Source organism: Lolium perenne, chromosome 6 (genome assembly GCF_019359855.2).
Source record: "Lolium perenne isolate Kyuss_39 chromosome 6, Kyuss_2.0, whole genome shotgun sequence".
Classification (NCBI taxonomy): Eukaryota; Viridiplantae; Streptophyta; class Magnoliopsida; order Poales; family Poaceae; genus Lolium; species Lolium perenne.
Window position 1 is genome coordinate 125,999,775 of NC_067249.2, and position 17,118 is coordinate 126,016,892.

General features: G+C 47.5%; 2 protein-coding genes across 2 annotated transcripts; both read left to right on the forward strand.

Moving 5' to 3' along the window:
- Window positions 1-5,707: 5,707 nt before the first annotated feature.
- On the forward strand, window positions 5,708-6,160 carry LOC127329092 (uncharacterized). Its single transcript, XM_051355637.1, has one exon. It carries the CDS (start codon window positions 5,708-5,710, stop codon window positions 6,158-6,160), a length of 453 nt encoding a protein of 150 aa, XP_051211597.1.
- A 2,173-nt stretch (window positions 6,161-8,333) lies between these two features.
- Window positions 8,334-17,032, forward strand: LOC127334614 (glucan endo-1,3-beta-glucosidase 14). Its single transcript, XM_051361113.2, has 3 exons — window positions 8,334-8,645; window positions 14,756-15,789; window positions 16,601-17,032. The coding sequence occupies exons 1-3, from the start codon at window positions 8,573-8,575 to the stop codon at window positions 16,655-16,657; spliced, it is 1,164 nt and encodes a 387-aa protein (XP_051217073.1). The 5' UTR covers window positions 8,334-8,572; the 3' UTR covers window positions 16,658-17,032.
- Window positions 17,033-17,118: the final 86 nt, after the last annotated feature.

The following is a 17,118-nucleotide window of genomic DNA, read 5'->3' on the forward strand; positions in this document are numbered from 1 at the left end:
TTTAGAGGTTGCTACATCCAGGTCTGTGGAGGGCATCAGTACTTCCTCGACTTCCCCGCTAGAAGTGTCATCAGTCTGTAAAGGGACTGGTTAGCTGATGTGAACAGCAGTGGATTAGCATGAAAAACGAGCCAGGGAGAGTAATTACATTTGAAGCCTCTTGGTTTGATGAAGGGGGTTGCGGTTCCTTTCGAGCTCTCTTGATGCATCGGCTCTTTGTGCGTACTTTGGTTGGAGCTTGGGAGGCAGCAGGTTCAGGAACTGACCTTTTCTTGGAAGCCGATGGTGGCAAATCTGGCTGGCTCTGCATGGTGATTTTCACAGAGTTGCCCGAACTCGAATTTCCTCGACCGGATTGGGTTTCCTCGCTGGAGTTGTCTTCAGTGGAGGCCTATAAAAGGAGAGTTAGTAAGCCCCAGCATATTTACATAAGCCCATGAGGGTAGACAAAATCAGTCAAGGCATGGATAAGCTTACGTGCAAACTTTCTTGAGCTGGGGTAGGGTTTTGGCGCTTCAAGGTCTTCCTAGCAGCTACTTTCCTCACTACAGTTCTCGCCTTGATTGAGGCTCGAGGGGTAGCTGGCCTGGAAGATACTTTGCGCTTGAAAGCCGATTTTGGTGAGATCGGCTGGCTCTGCATCACAACCTTTTTCAAGGGTTGTGAATTTTTGCAGAAGAGGACCACCGGAGCTGGTGGGAGGAATTTGAAGGGGGAGCCGTCATCATGCACAGGTTCTGGACCATCTTGTTGCTGCAAGGAGACAGAGCAAGGTTGTAAAAATCATTGTCAGCCACTGCAAGAAAATTTGTGAGTGGTGGTACCTGTTCTGCAGGGATGTCATATTCAGCATCAAGTTGTTTCAGCAACGGTCCCAGAGCTCTCCTGAAGGCATGGGTCTTCCACATTGGCCACCAGCTCTCAAAACCATCAGTTGATGAAGTGAAAGAGAGGTTGTGAGGGACTGGGATGGCCAGAGCATCGAAGAAGGAGTAACATCTCTGACCGGTGAGGACATCGGGCAAATCAGCTCTGCTTTCTGTCAAGTGGTGGAGGAAGAAGTGTGGAGACACCTGCCCAAGACCAAACCGCCGGGCTGCTACGACTGGCTGATAACACTGATAACCAGGTTTGATGATCCTGTTTGAGGTGCTCATGCCAACTGGAAGGAAGCAAGGACGGATCATGATGGAATACAAGTGCCGGGTGCTGGGGTCATCGGCAAAGCTGTCTAGCCTGAAGGACACTGGATTTTCAAAATTTCCAGATTCAGTGTAAGGGAAGAACAGAGGATTGTCCAGGCCTTGGAAGAAAATTTTGAACCACTCTGATGCTTCCTTGGGGGTCAGTTTACTACCTGAAAGGGTATATAAAGCTTGGCCGTAGCTAGTGCATCGGATTTGCTTCCCATTGGTATCTGGAAAAGTGCAGGTGGCCAAAGGTGGGAAGTTTGGGATGTAGTTCTGGAAATACAGCTGAGCCCATAGCTGAATAAACCACCACGGACCTCCTGTTTTGACTGTCTTTTGGGAAAACAGATTGACAGACATCAGTTGGAGATATCGATAGACCTCTCCTAGGAACAGTTTGCCGATGCCAAGCTGGGTACCTCTGGCAAGTTCATAGGCTAAGGAAAGGTAATTCTTGGTTGGGGCAAGTGAAGGGCCACAGAATATGAAGTGTTCCAACCAGAGGAAGGCCGTGTGTTCTTTTTCTGTTACAGGGCCTTTGTTTTTCATGTGGCGTCTAAGGTAGGCACCCCAGTTTGTGCACTCTGTTTTGGAGGAGAGTTTGAAGGGGACCTTTGGCAGCATAAAAGCAGAAGGGTTGGGGGATGAAATGTCTAAACCAGTGATCATGGCCACATCCAGCAAAGTTGGTGTCATGGGGCCGTGGCCAAACATGAAACAGTTCAGAGCATCAGACCAAAAGTAGCCGATGGTTTTCAGAAGGTTTTCATGTTTCTCAAGGGGAGACAGTGATAAGGATAAAGCATCGGCTATTCCTGTGGTTTCCCATTTGGCTTGGTGGGTCTTGGATACTCTACTATACCATGACACCCAATCTTCAGGAGGGTTAAGCCAGGATCGTAAGCAGTCGGCCCAAGAAGTTGGATCTAAGTTTTGGTTCACGAAGGGAATCCTATTGGCCTCGCAAGAAATCAAATGAGCAGGACTCTCAACAGAACGGGGGCCAAGACAAAGAGAATTTGGAAGAGAAGGATACGGCAACAGAATGTCTGATACCTAAAATTAATAGTGAAATAAGGCATTAATTCAGGTGTTTGCTGTTAATTCTGATACTATGCTCGGATGGTGAGGAGCAGTTAAGGATTACCTTCAGGCCAGAGACCATAGCGTTGGCGCTGTATGATTCCACCATCAGATTCGCTGCGGAGTTGAATCTGCACGATTGGGATCTGGGATTCGCGTGGCTGTGGATTGGAATCTGTTCGATGGACGATTTGGGGATCTGAGTTTGCTCTTTCAGACAAGGGTCGCAGGGTACCGTTTGAATGGGCAACTGAGTTTAGCCTTACTCGCGTTTTATGGTAAAGGACCGATGCGTTGCCATCGGCTCTTTGAGCGTTGACCTAGTTTGACAATCGGCAAAATCAACTTGAAAACATTCTTCATTGATGGAGAGGGTTTTTTACAGAGAAGAGCCGATTGCTCACAAAAGGAAGAACAAAAGAAGGATCTACTACTTAATCTACTACAACTAGTCCTATTCTAGTAGATGCTAATCTAAGGGCCGTCGCTTCCCTCGTCGTCGCCGTCGTAGCTGCCGTCGGCGCTGCTGCCGGCGAAGTCCTCGTCGCTGCTGCCGTAGCCCTCGGCAGGAGCTTCTTCTTCCTCCTCGTCGTCGTCGTCGTCCTCCGACCCGGCGCGGAAGCGCTTCGCCGGCGGGTACTCGTTGGAGGAGGTGTCATCCTCCTCTTCCTCCTCCTCGTCGGAGGAGGTGAAGTCGCCCCAAGAGAAGAGGTCGTCGTCGCTCTCCAGTTCCAATTCCCCGTCGACGAGGAACCGAAGGTCGTCCTCCCCGTCGGTCAGGGGTTCATCGTCGTCTGACCCGATGGCGGTCAGGGGCGCGTCGTCTCTCCTGACGGTGAAGTCCCAATCCCTCGCGTCCCACCACTCGGGAGCGCGGGCCTCGTACGCCGCTATCGGGTCGTACTCCGGCATCGGCTCGCTGGAGGAAGAGGACTGGAAGGAAAGGCCCGAGGAGGCTGAGGAGGAGGAAGAGGCCATTGTTGCAGAGGAAGGGTTTTTTCGATTGCTAGTGCGGGGCGAGAGGATGAAGAAGCGAACTGCTCGATGCGGTTAAATAAAGGGGATATAGTGGAGATGATTCAATGCTGCGGCGGTTTCCGAGGATGTGTTGCCAAAACTCTCAAATCGTGCAGAGAAGTTGAGAAGGCAAGGCATCATGATGAAAGGATACTGTGGCGGTTCTGCTCTGCCACGACGTGACCCGACGAAGAAAAAACAGAGTGGTTTTGGAATTATTATTGCCAAAACCAGGGGGGCATGTGTTATCGCCAGATTTTAACCAAGTCAGGAGGTGGGCCGCGATTGAGATGGGCTTAGAGGATATGCACGTAAAATATTTCTGAATCGGCCTTTTACGAGAGTTTGGGCTAGATTGCCCGTGTATCTGTATATTATGGTAGATTTAGAATTAAGAGATAGAGTTTAGTTCGTACGGAGTTAGGTTTATTCCGAAAATAGAAAGTCCACGGACTATAAATATGTACCTAGGGTTATTGAGAAAGGAGGACGATCACGTTCACAACAAACCAATCTAGGCGCAACGCCACCCCTTGTTTCGAGGGTTTCTTCCGGGTAAGCGCCATGCTGCCCAGATCGCATCTAGCGATCTGAGCAGCATCTTATTTATTCGTTGTTCGTGTTGCTCGTACTGAAGCCTTGTTGATGGCGAGTAACACCATTATCATAGATGTGTTAGGGCTAGCATCGATACTTTTCTAGTATATTTGCTTAGTTACGCTACCCCTGGATATCTAACTGCCCTTGCACCTATCTTAGGCGTAGGGGCAGCATCTTGCTTAGTCTTTATTTAGTAAATTCGATCTGTTACGGTTGTTCCTTGTTCTTCAAGGATTAGTTTGATATCCATATGGTTAGGCCTTGCAAACGGGTTGGATGATCCAGTAGTGCGTAAGGTACGGTTTGCTGATCCTAGAAGAGATGTTCCGGGAATCAACTCTATGTTGGTTTTTAGGCCTTTGCTAGGGCTGGTTTTCTGTTATCTTTCGTACCTGCCAGGCTCAACTACGTGTAAGACGTTCCGGTTATGCGGTGAAAACCCTAAATTGTCGTAGATCGTTTTAACTTAGTATTGATCAAGCAGGACCACCATGTTATTGTAGATCCAATACGAGTCATGGGTGGATCGGCTCCTTGAGCCGATTCACAGGATAACCTGAGAGCCGATCGAGGCTCGAATTTAATGTTTACGTGTCTGCCATGCAGGAAATTAATCGAAGCAATCCATCACCTTCCTGACCAGGTATAGGTCAGGTGGCACGCCCTTGCACCAGCCAGGACGTGTGCCGGAGTTTTGCGGGCCGTCGCCCGAGGGACCAGGACCCATCAGCAGTTCTGGGAGCCTCCCGGCTCTTCGTGTTGCTCGTCGCTGCTCGCCGGTGGGTTTTGGCAGGCAACACTATTATGGTTTTGTCTTTTCTTTTGCTACCTCACTAGGGATAAATTTAATGCATGTGGTATGTTCGGTCACGTGACAAGAGTGATGATCTTGTTGTTCAAAGTAGCATATTTGATATTCAAACATCATGTCAAAGTACTTATGGCTATGCTCTGTTAATTCTTAGTACAAGATTGCATGAAGTTTTCCTTTTCTTATGGAGTATAAGAGAGATGTGTTGCATCATCTCTATGTTAGGACATGATGCCAATATGAATGTGTATCTTTCACATGTTATTATTTTGCATCCAAATATCTCATTGATGAATTTCTATGTGTCCACTACAACTTAAAATAGAGAATAGTCAAGTGAACCCATGAAACCCGGTCCACTTTTTATCATAAGAAACACCATTATCTTGTTTTCTATTTGCTGCACTATTTTAATCCGAAAATGCAAAAATATTTACTTTTCTTATTTGCATCCAAAACATCCAAAACAATCAACCCCTTAACATCTTTTACTTAGTTGCTATATTTTATCTAGTTTTACTCGCTTTATTTTTACTTATGTTTTATTTCTTACACGAAACCTTGTGTTTGAGAACCACACGGTGGAGTTGGGGACAAAAGGCTTTTATTTTACTTGCATGGCTAGAAGAAGAGAGAAAAGAATACACTTTGCTCAGTTCCTCGAGAGTTCGATTTAAACCCTCGAGTCACCCTTGTGGGGAAAATACTCTGCTGTCACAACACTCTGCACTTGGAGTCCCAACGTCATCACACTGCCACCACGCCGCCACCCACTCCACCTCGCAGTAGTAGACAAGCTCTGTACAGGACATCCATGCTCGGCGTCGGGGTAGGCGAGAGCCCTTGCCCGCATCGCTCACGTCCGTGTTGGCCGCCCATCTGCTCGGAGCCCGCACCGGCCTCAATGGACAGGACCTGTTCGGTCAATTGCGTGGTATGATACCGATGAACTATTTGGCCATTTGCCACCTATATTGGTCATTTATACATTGTTGTTTCCCCGTAGATGGACCTCAGACAGTCACTGGAAATGCTCCGCAGGGAAGTCATGGACACGTCGTCGGACGAGGAGTCCGATGAGACGTCGCAACTCTTGGTTTCCGTGGCCTCCCTCATCCACAAGCACAATGGCAGGCAGATGTTGGTGTATTGGGGCTCGATGAAGGGTCGCTTGGCCAACATCAAGCGTAACCGAGTGGGTGTCCACAACCAGCTCTATAAATACTACTTCGACCTCACCGATCCGGTCTACACGAAAGTCATGTTTCGGCGCCTCTATCGGATATCAATGGACCTGTTCTTGACAAATTTGCTGGGCATCAGAGACTATGACCCCTACTTCCAATGCAGGCATGATGCCACTGGTAAGCTAGATTTCACCTCTTACCAGAAGTGTTCCTCAACTATTAGTATGCTTTCCTATGGAGTGTCTGGTGATATCTTTGACGAGTACCTTTGAACGAGTGACAGCACCTGCATTGAATCTATGTACATTTCTTTCCAAGCCGTAATTGCGGTGTTTAGAAAATTATACTTGAGATAGCCAACTATTGAGGATACAACATGACTATTATCAATCAATGAGGCAAGAGGGTTCCCGGGGATGATAGGTAGCATAACTGCATGCATTGGGAGTGGAAGAACTGTCCATTTGCATGGCAGTGCCAGTACAACTGCCATGCCGAGGAATCCATTGTCATTCTTGAGGCAGTGGCATCGCATGATTTGTGGATTTTTCGCTCTTTCTTTGGGATGGCTGGTTCCCACAATGAAACTAATGTGTTTCACTGCTCTCTGGTATTCGAACAGCTTCTACAAGGCACTGCTCCTGTGGTGAACTATGAGATCAATGGAAATGCATATGGCAAGCCATTCTATATTGTTGATGGCGTCTCTCCTGACTAGACCACACTTGTGAAGACAGTCTGCATGCCTCAGACAGAGAAAACCAAGAGGTTTGCCCAGAGACAAGAGGCTTGCAGGAAAAATGTGGAGCGGGCATTTGTTGTGTGCTCCAAACTAGGTGGGTTATTGTTCGTCACCCAACTAGCACATGATCTTTGATGACCATGCTTGAAGTGATGACTTGTTGTGTGATCATGCACAACATAGTCGTTGACACGTATTGATGACCTCAATGACCACAAATGGGAATTAAGAGTGACTTGGTTAAGCCATAGCCTAAGGTAGGAACATGGAAAGAGTTTCTGCATATGAACGTTAAAGTCTCTTACAGCCACATTTCGAGACGCCTGCAAACGGATCGGATGGATCACATATGATCATTGGCATGTCATGAAGAGAATGAGTAGTAACCAATCTCATCTCGTTTAATTTCATCATTCTTTTTTCATGCATGGAAATGCTTGTATAACTTTGTTATTTATTTGAATGTAATAAGTTTGTTAAACATCACGTTAGAACAATTGTTTTATTAACATGTCCATGTGCCAATTTAGAGACCAAACGAACGCATCGTATTTGTTTTGCATCGGATCATTGGAGATGCCTTTAGTCTCAACTAGCTGAGGGCACCATAACCTCTAACCATTCAACCACTAGTCTCGGTTCATGGCTCATTTCGAGTGCATTGTAAGGGCATAAGGGCATGCCCAATGCATAGCCCTAGGGGTGTTGCCTCACACCTTTATCTAGGTTCGGGTGGTCCAAAGTAGGTTCGGATGAGGAGGTAGCCTCTTCATCAGGAGGCAACCTCTTCAGCCATAAAGTGAAAAATGTGAGAGAGAAAGAGAAAAACCAAATCAGCTTTTGAGAGAAAGACATATTAATGGGACCATAACATGGCATGCATATGTCAAAAGTTTTATCCAAGCCTAGTTGGACAGCTGCCTCCATTGCGCATGCCCTAAGCATATACCTTCACTTGTGGTGACGCACTGACGCGATGTGACAGTATCACACACCAGTGGCCGGCTCGTCCTACCTGTCGGCAGAATGACGAGCCGAAGAGGCATTGGGCAGCACAAGATCACGCGAAATGCGTGCAAGATAGAGAAGGATCTGGGATCGGGGAGCGGGGCCCATTTTAAGTGGGTCTCAAGAGGAAAGCCTGCAGTGTGCGCACGTGCCGCCGAATCGGACGGAGGGGTGACTCGGATCGGCGTCACGCCGCCCGCCTTCCTGCCCACCGACGCCCTCGCCTCTGCCCTGTGTGCTCTTCGATCGTGTTCAGTGAGTGTAGCAATATCTTGCAGTCTGACTATTCATTTGCAGCAGGTTGATCACAATGTAAGCGTTCGGACATGGGGATTTACGCAGATCCTTCGCTTAGAGATGCAGTTATACATACCGATGCTCACCGACTCACAACGTGAATACAGGCCGGCCGTAGGTTCGCAGTACGTACGTGTTACTTTCGTAGTAGAGTCCATGCTTGACCGAGACATGACTATGTCTTATGGGACCTCCCTTGCATAGGATCGCCAATAGACCTCCGATCGAAACATGAGCCTACAAGCCAAGCAGGCGGCAACGGCAAAGCAGGAACCTGAAAGAGACGCGGGACGATCAGAGATAGTAGAGTGGCAGCCAACGCGGATGGCCATATCACTCTGCTTCCTCCCCGCTTCCTACCGGCAAGCACAAATCAAGCCAGACCACCAGCTACCTCCTTGCCTGCTAAGACTGCACCAGCCTCTCTTGCTCTGCTTAAATAGGCCATTTTCGTCAACTCTACGCCAGTCCATTTCGCGCGCGCGATCCAAGAAAAACACTAGGCAAAGGCAACAGACGTACGTACGTACAGATACAGCAGACGAGAGCTGCGAGGCTCGACGGACGACGGTGCTAATTTTGCTCTCTAACTTCTCCACCGCTCGCTTGTACGTAGGGGCCGGGTACGCGCGGTTGGATGGCGGCAGGTACACAGCCGTCGTCCAGAGCAGCTTCCGGAGTTGTCCTCCTCCTCGCCGTCCTCCTCGCAGGTGAGTTCCGCCAATCTTGATGCAAAATTTTGTACTACGTACTAGTATAACTTGAGCGCGGGACGATGGAGACCTATTGCGAGATAGGTTATGGTGGTCACTCACTCACTCATCCAGCTTCTCTTCCATGTTCTGCCATTCTTGCTTCTATGCTCTCGTCGGCAATCTTTCGCTCCGCCATTTGAGCTGCACGTCCAAGATCCTGCAGGAGCTCTATCTAATCAGGAGCCTTGAGTTCCTGGTATCTTCAGTATCGCCGCTTGAACGATTACTAACTAACCGAGTATGTTCTTGTGCTATTCAGAACGCTTACAAAAGAGCATAATTTCTTCGACACCTATTTTACCATTTCGCAAGTCGTCCGTGCCAGCTTGTGACCAGTGGTTGCGTTCGCTGGTACTATTATCTTAGGGTGTGTTCGGTTCCAGAATTTGGTGGAACGGAACCGGTCCGTTCCGTGCCTAGGACAAGTTCCTGTGTTCGGTTTGGTCGGAGGAATGGAACCGAGTAGTTCCTAGGAACGGCATATTCCTCAGATATGCGGAATGCACCCATCCGGCCAAATCGGTAGAACGGCGAGGAACGGATCGCTAACCAGCCAAACTAATCCTTCATTAGCACGCGGTAGGCGACGGGAGGCGACGGCGGCGCGCGTGCAAGTGGCGGCGGCGGCGCTCGCAGGTGGAGGCGGCGGCGGGCGCGCAGCGGTGGCGGCGGCGGTGGCGCTCGCAGCGGAGGCGGCGTCGGCGCGCGCGCAGCTGCAGCGCGCGCTCACAGCGGAGGCGACGGCGCGCGCGGAGGCGGCGGCGCTCGCAGGCGGAGGCGGCGGCGAGCAGGCGACGGCGGTGGCGTGCGCAGGAGGCAGCGGTAGCGCTCGTGCAGTTTCCGATTTGATGTTCTTTTTCCTCCATTAGCCAGTTTTGAGTCAAATTAGCCCGTTTTGAGACAAAAGACAAAGTTTAAGTATAATTATGGCTATTCCGTTCCGCTCCGAATTCCCCCAACCGAACAAAAAATGGAACCGTTCCGTTCCTCAATTTTGTCTAAACCGAACACGGGGTCGGAACCGTCCCGTGACCTCGGAATGGAACCGTTCCGTTCCATCCCCTCCGGTTCCAGAACCGAACACATCCTTAGACTACTTGGTGGTTGCATTTGCTGGAATTGTCCTAGACTATTCAGCAGGTGTGCATCTACTGAGATTAATCATATCTAGGTGTGTTGGTGGTTATGGCTGATCGTATCATACAAACCTGAGCTGAGGACACTAGCTTGATTCCCTTTATCTAAGTGCTCCACAGCCTAATTTAGACGACAAAACCGTATCAACAAATCCACTTTAAATGATACGCTAATCTTTTGATTATTCGAGAAAACATATAAAAATATATACTTATATCAGCTTTCACTCTTTCTTTACAAAAGCCTAAGCTAAGGTACCCCCATGTTGGCATTTCTTCCTCCTCCTCTCCCAATTTCCCGCATCTGATCTGCTCCCGAGCTGTACTAGTTGCTTTCTCACAAAGTTTCTCTGGAAAGCCAGGCTTTGATAATTTTTTATCCTGCAGTCTAGCTAATTCAATTTCTTATGTTAGCAATAAAGCGGTCGCCGGCAGTGCACGGTGGAATTAGAACAGTATAGAATGTTAATTGGTTCTCTAGCTGTATGTTGGTACTACACTCCCTATCGCCTTGTATGCTGCACGTTGTTATTTGCCATCTTTTTCTTGTGACAATTATGGAAAATCCAAGAAAATGCATAGAAAGAAAATGGATTTTACATCCATATCTTATGCTAGCAGTCTGCATCTAATTACATTTCTTAGCAACTTTTGCCAATAGTCCAGTAAAGTGTTCACCGGCAGTGCACGTGGAATTAGAACAGTTGGATTTTAATTAGATTTTGGTAGTGGATCTGCCACAACTTGGCCATGTGGTGCAGCGAAATGTTGCTTACATTGGATCACGCACTCCTCGATCTCTTTAAGTATGGAAGCATGTCTAGCTAGTTGTATGTTGGTACTGCCCTCCCTATCGCCTTACACTGATGGAATGATAAATTATGAGTTCGTGTTGGATACGCGTTCTTATTTGCCATGTTTTTCTTTCGACAATTATCGAATAATCAAGAAACACTACAGGAATGGACGCATACGCCGACGGCCAGCTGCCCTCGGCGTAGCCACGTCTGGCCCTCGGCGTAGGCTACGCCGACGGCAGCCCTCGGCGTATGGCGTCGGCGTTTAGGTCCCTCGGCATAGATAATATTGCCGTCGGCGTAGCCCGGCCCTCGGCGTAGCGTGCTACGCCGACGGCAAAACCGTCGGCACACAAATTTTACAAATTTGAATTTTCTTTTTTTCTAAAAAAAAGTTCAAAAAAAAAATTTGAAAAAAAATAAAAAAATTCATATGCCGACGGCAAAGCCCTCGGCATAGAGTTTTAAATTTTTTAAAAAATTAATTTTTTTACACCATTTTTTCTTTTTTTCCCTTTTTTTACTTGTTTATCTTTCACCCCTACACTTTTAACTCTAATTACACTTAATCTTAGGTCAAATTACAATCATGGCTAAACTTCCCAGCCGGTCACCCATCCTCACACTACTCCAACCTCAGCACGCTTAACTTCTTGGTTCCATTCGGATGAGCTTCCCTTAAAGAATTGACACCTTGCTGATAATAATAGCCTATCAACCCTATTAACCCTTGGACCGTGATGTCATAACTCATTATTTTTGAATTACAAGCAATTACTTAAGTAAACAATAATGAATATATAAGTAACAATGATTAAGAATATTGAATTTAAATAACAATAAAATGATTTTATTCTTTGGTCTTTTTTCTATTTAATATGGAACAATTAATATCTTTAAATCGGAAAATCGAAATTCCACAAATAATATGTCTAAATCGATCAGAAAAATGAGAGGAATCTAAATATAACATCCATATCATCATTTGAACCTAAAAATTAGAGAAATCCAAATATGACGCCCAATTTGCCATGTGGCCAAAACGGCCCCCCTCGGGAGACGCGAATTGGTCGTATCGGGCGGGCTGGTGCACCGTTCGCCAACATGCTAAACGGACAAAAATTAGCACATAAAGTGATGTGTTATAGACCTAAAAACATTTTTTGCGGAATTTATTGAGCGATGGAAAGTGCACCCCTAGTTCAAATTCGGTCAGTTTCCAGCGGATTTGGCGGGACACCGCAGGAAGCCGCAGGGATTCCCAGATAGCTAGCGCGTACATATGGAATGTGATATATGGTGCGGAGACGGTGTCCTACCACTACGCGGAGGTCTCGCGTAATACTAAAATGCGTCCCATATAGCTACTTCACAAAAAAACCGTTTTAGCACCTCGAAAATGAAAAAACCATCGCCCATGGGTCGGATTGGAAATCCGCTCCCGAGACCTTACTTCCCATCCTAGTGACCACGCACGTGTCAAATATGGCCTCGTTCGGACAAACTATGCGGTGTCACGGGCCGTTTCCTACTCATTTGCCCTTAAAGCCATAGAACTCCGGACGTGATAGCCCTTTTTGTGAAGGGTTTTCCAAAATAATTATCGTATCCTAATTCCGACTTTTGGAGTGGTTACTAGGACACATAAAATAACGCCATGCGGCTCCGCGGGATTTTCTGACTTCGTTTAAATTGCCATTTGGCCAAAACGGCCCCCCACGGAGATGCGGTAAGGCCGTACCGGGCGCGCTGGTGCACCCGTTTACCATCGCGTTAAACGGAAAACAATTCGCACATAAAGTGATATGTTATAGACCTAAAAACATTTTTCCCGGAATTTATTGAGCGATAGAAAGTGTAGCCCTAGTTCAAATCCGGTGACTTTCCAGCGGATTCGGCGGGACACCGCAGGAAGCCGTAGGGATTCCCAGATAGCTAGCGCGTACATATGGCATGTGATATATGGTGCGGAGGCGGTGTCCTACCACTACGCGGAGGTCTCGCGTAATACTAAAATGCGTCCCATATAGCTACTTCACAAAAAAAACTGTTTTGGCACCCCGAAAATGAAAAAACCATCACCCATAGGTCGGATTGGAAATCCGCTCCCGGGGCCTTGCTTCCCATCCCAGGGACCACGCACGTGCCAAATATGGCCTCGTTCCGACAAACTATGTGGTGTCACGGGCCGTTTCCTACTCATTTGCCCTAAAAGCCATAGAACTCCGGACGTGATAGCCCTGTTTGTGAAGGGTTTTCCAAAATAATTGCCGTATCCTAATTCCGACTTTTGGAGTGGTTACTAGGACACATAAAATGACACCATGCGGCTCCGCGGGATTTTCTGACTTCGTCTAAATTGCCATTTGGCCAAAACGGGCCCCCACGGAGATGCGGTATGGCTGTACCGGGCGCGTTGGTGCCTCCGTTACCATCGCTTTAACGGAAAAAAATTCGCACATAAAGTGATATGTCATAGACCTAAAAACATTTTTCCCGGAATTTATTGAGCGACGGAAAGTGTATCCCTAGTTCAAATCATGTCACTTTCCAGCGGATTCGGCGGTACACCGCAGGAAGCCGCATGGGTTCTCAGATAGCTAGAGCGTACATATGGCATGTGATATATGGTGCGGAGGCGGTGTCCTACCACTACGCGGAGGTCTCGCATAATATTAAAATGCGTCCCATGTAGCTGCTTCACAAAAAAAAAACCGTTTTGGCACCCTGAAAATGAAAAAACCATCACCCATGGGTGGGATTTGAAATCCGCTCCCGGAGCCTTGCTTCCCATCCCAGGGACCACGCACGTGCCAAATATGGTCTCGTTCCGATAAACTATGTGGTGTCACGGGCCGTTTCCTACTCATTTGCCCTAAAAGCCATAGAACTCCGGACGTGATAGCCCTGTTTGTGAAGGGTTTTCCAAAATAATTGGCGTATCCCAATTCCATATTTTGGAGTGGTTACTAGGACACATAAAATGATGTCATGCGGCTCCGCGAGATTTTTTGACTTCGTTTAAATTGCCATCTGGCTAAAACAGGAACCTGAGGACATATAAGAAAGTGATTGAATTGTTTCTATATTAACATGGTACTGTACATGATTTAAATATGCATGATTTTGACATAAACGGATAGATGAAGTTTTTATGAACATTTTGATACCTCATACGCATTTTTCTGACATCATATGAATTAGTTATGATTTTTACAAAATTTGAAAAATTTGAAAAATGGCTACGCCGAGGGTGGCCGTCGGCGTAGCCCTGTCTACGCCTAGGGCCAAAGATATGCCGAGGGCTGCCCTCGGCGTAGACCTCACTACGCCGACGGCCGCGCTACGTCGAGGGTCGGATGAAGAGGCTGGCCAGGCCAGGCCATACGCCGAGGGCCCCGACTTTTGGCCGTCGGCGTATAAAAGGCCCTCGGCGTATCGCGCCATTCCTGTAGTGAAATTGCATAAAAACAGATTACATTATAGCAGCCGATTCACTATGCAGTAGGGATGAAAATGGAGCAAAAAGTTTGCTATTTTTCCAGAAAATATGGAAACCGAGCAAAAATATGGCAGTAAGAACGGAATTTCGTGACACATAAACGGAAACGAAATTCTTTTGGCCAAAACGGCGCAACAGACATGGAAACATTTTGTTTCTGTCTAATGTGGAATTTCCACTCCAGGGTTCGATATGCCTGAGTGCCTGACCAATCGAGCAGGCCTAATATGTAAACTTGTCAAGCTGAACCTTTAAAGAGGATCACAACAGAGGACCACGTAAACCCTTCAATAGTACAAGGAAGCTTGCATGGTTTAACACTTCTATACCAGTATATTGAGCAGACGCGTTAGGGTTGGGATCAAAGTTTGTTGGTTTCTTGTGTTGCTTGCTCTTTTCTTCATGATTTAAGATGTCTCTTCGTTTCGGCAAACATGCGTTTTTTTGCTTCGTGTTCATACCATATTAGGTCCATAGCTGCTGACAATATCTATTTTCTATTTCTTTTCGGTGTTATTATACATTTGTTTCTGTTTAAAAAATATAGTATATATAAACAAATGTGACACTACCTAGTTTTCGCTCCATTTTTATCCCTACTATGCAGTAAGACCAACAATTAACTTGCAGAGCAAGTGCTGGCGGCGGAGGCCTTGTCCATCGGCGTCAACTACGGGCAGATCGCTAACAACCTCCCTTCGCCAGCACGGGTGTCCTCGCTGCTCCGCTCGCTCAAGATCAGCAAGGTGAAGCTCTACGACGCCGACCCCCGCGTCCTGCATGCGTTCCTCGGCACGGGTGTCGAGTTCGTGGTCGGTATCGGCAACGAGCACGTCCCAGCGATGGTGAGCCCCACCACGGCGCAGGCGTGGCTCCAGCAGCACGTGGCGCCGCACCTCCACGCCGGCGCGCGCATCACCTGCATCACCGTCGGCAACGAGGTGTTCAAGGGCAACGACACCGTTCTGCAGGCCAGCCTCCTCCCGGCCATGCACTCCGTGCACCAGGCGCTTGGCACGCTCGGCCTGCAGGGACGCGTGAACGTCACCACCGCGCACTCGCTGGACATCATGGGCGCCTCCTACCCGCCCTCCGCCGGCGCGTTCCACCCGGGTGCCGTCTCGCACCTGCGGCCGTTCCTCAGCTTCCTGTCCGCTACGAGGGCCCCGTTCCTCATCAACTGCTACCCGTTCTTCGCCTACAAGGACGACCCGGCGCGCGTGCCGCTGGACTACGTGCTCTTCCAGCCCAACGCTGGCGTCACCGATCCCAACACCGGGCTCAACTACGACAACATGCTCTACGCGCAGGTGGACGCCGTGTACACCGCCATCCAGGCCATGGGGCACACGGACATCCACGTCAAGGTCTCCGAGACGGGATGGCCGTCCCGGGGCGACCCCGACGAGCACGGCGCCACGCCAGAGCACGCCGGGACCTACATTGGGAACCTCCTGAGGAGGATCGAGATGAAGCAGGGCACACCGTTGAGGCCGGCGGTGCCCATCGACGTCTATGTCTTCGCGCTCTTCAACGAGAACCTCAAGCCTGGGCCTGCGTCGGAGCGCAACTACGGGCTGTTCTACCCCGACGGAAGGCCGGTTTACAACGTTGGCCTGCGCGGCTACCTCCCGCCCATGGCGGATTCACAAGGAACACGGCAGGTGCAGTTTCTTCATATACTTTTTTTTCACTTCTCCAGCATTTGTTTTTTACGGAGTGACTAATTTTAGTTAGACTGAGAACTGACTTAATTCTCATTTAGACGATATATCATGGAACTTTAGTTGCAACTCATGACTAATACGAAATTTAAAGCAATTTAACAGTTTGAATTACTTCTTTCAGTTGCAAACTATGCGGCAAGTATTAAAATCTCAGCTGCAGCCTTATATGCAACTAAGTAAATATTTAGTCGCAACTCAATTAGCATGAATCCCAATGCAATCCAAAGGTTTGGAAGAATCAGTTGACTCAGAATTAGCTTAATTTTCGGTCGACTCCTAAACCATCGGGTGGCTCTGTGATTCCTGCTAACATGGGCTGCAACTAGAATTTCTTTTTTTAGTTACACACGGGATTGTATCGAGGAAAAATTTCGAACCGTTCAATTGCTTCGTGATTCATGGTAGTTATAAGTTGCAACATAGGTTGTATATATCTCCGACCGTTCAATTGATATTTGAATGTGTGATTCATGCAAGATTAGATATGTCACTTGACTTAGAATTAACTTAATTCTTATCCAAGAATTAATCTTTATATAAGTGAAATCTGCACCATATACACATGTCTGTAGCTCCATAATATATATATTGCACGTAGCGGATGCATCATCAAACACTATACTCCTTATCCCGAAATAAACTATACTCGCACGTTCTCTCTGTGCACTATGTTTTTATTATATTATTATATATATATTATTATATATATAGACCGTGACGAGCCACCACCTGGGTTGTGCTTTCGCAGGTGATTCATCTGCTAATCCTTATCGCCATGGCGTCAGTCGCCTTCGCATTGTCATGACAGCATCCATCAGCAATCAGCTACCGTGATTGACCAGAGCTGAACTGGGTCACTGAACTGACGTATTTACGCAATACGATCCAGTACAATTTGGATGTATTCTGGTAGCGTTGGGGATTTTTTGCTTCATACTCGGATCAGTTCAGATCTAACTGAAGCTTGGGCGTCATAACTCAAGAAGCTTGGACGTCATCGACTTCAAACATAATACTTACTTTGTCCCTTCGAGGGAGAAACAGTCACACGGACAGGAAGCGTTTATGGATCGATGATAGTTAGCGAATGATCCGTATATTAAATTTCTTGGGTAAACAAATTCAATTGTATTGTTTTTGATGTTCAAGTCTGGACACATCTTTATGCGATCTTTAGTCATTCGTATGGTGCAATACACATACTATGATGCTACTACTGGTTGCTACTTTCAATCATACCTTATGTCAGAATGCTACGTCCCATCA

Excerpts from the sequence above, each read along its gene's own strand:
- LOC127329092 (XM_051355637.1), top strand. The coding sequence starts at position 5,708 with ATGGACCTCAGACAGTCACTGGAAATGCTCCGCAGGGAAGTCATGGAC.
- LOC127334614 (XM_051361113.2), top strand. The coding sequence starts at position 8,573 with ATGGCGGCAGGTACACAGCCGTCGTCCAGAGCAGCTTCCGGAGTTGTC. Across the intron at positions 8,646-14,755 it reads CCTCGCCGTCCTCCTCGCAG|AGCAAGTGCTGGCGGCGGAG; the intron begins GTGAGTTCCGCC and ends ATTAACTTGCAG. Across the intron at positions 15,790-16,600 it reads ATTCACAAGGAACACGGCAG|GTGATTCATCTGCTAATCCT; the intron begins GTGCAGTTTCTT and ends GTGCTTTCGCAG.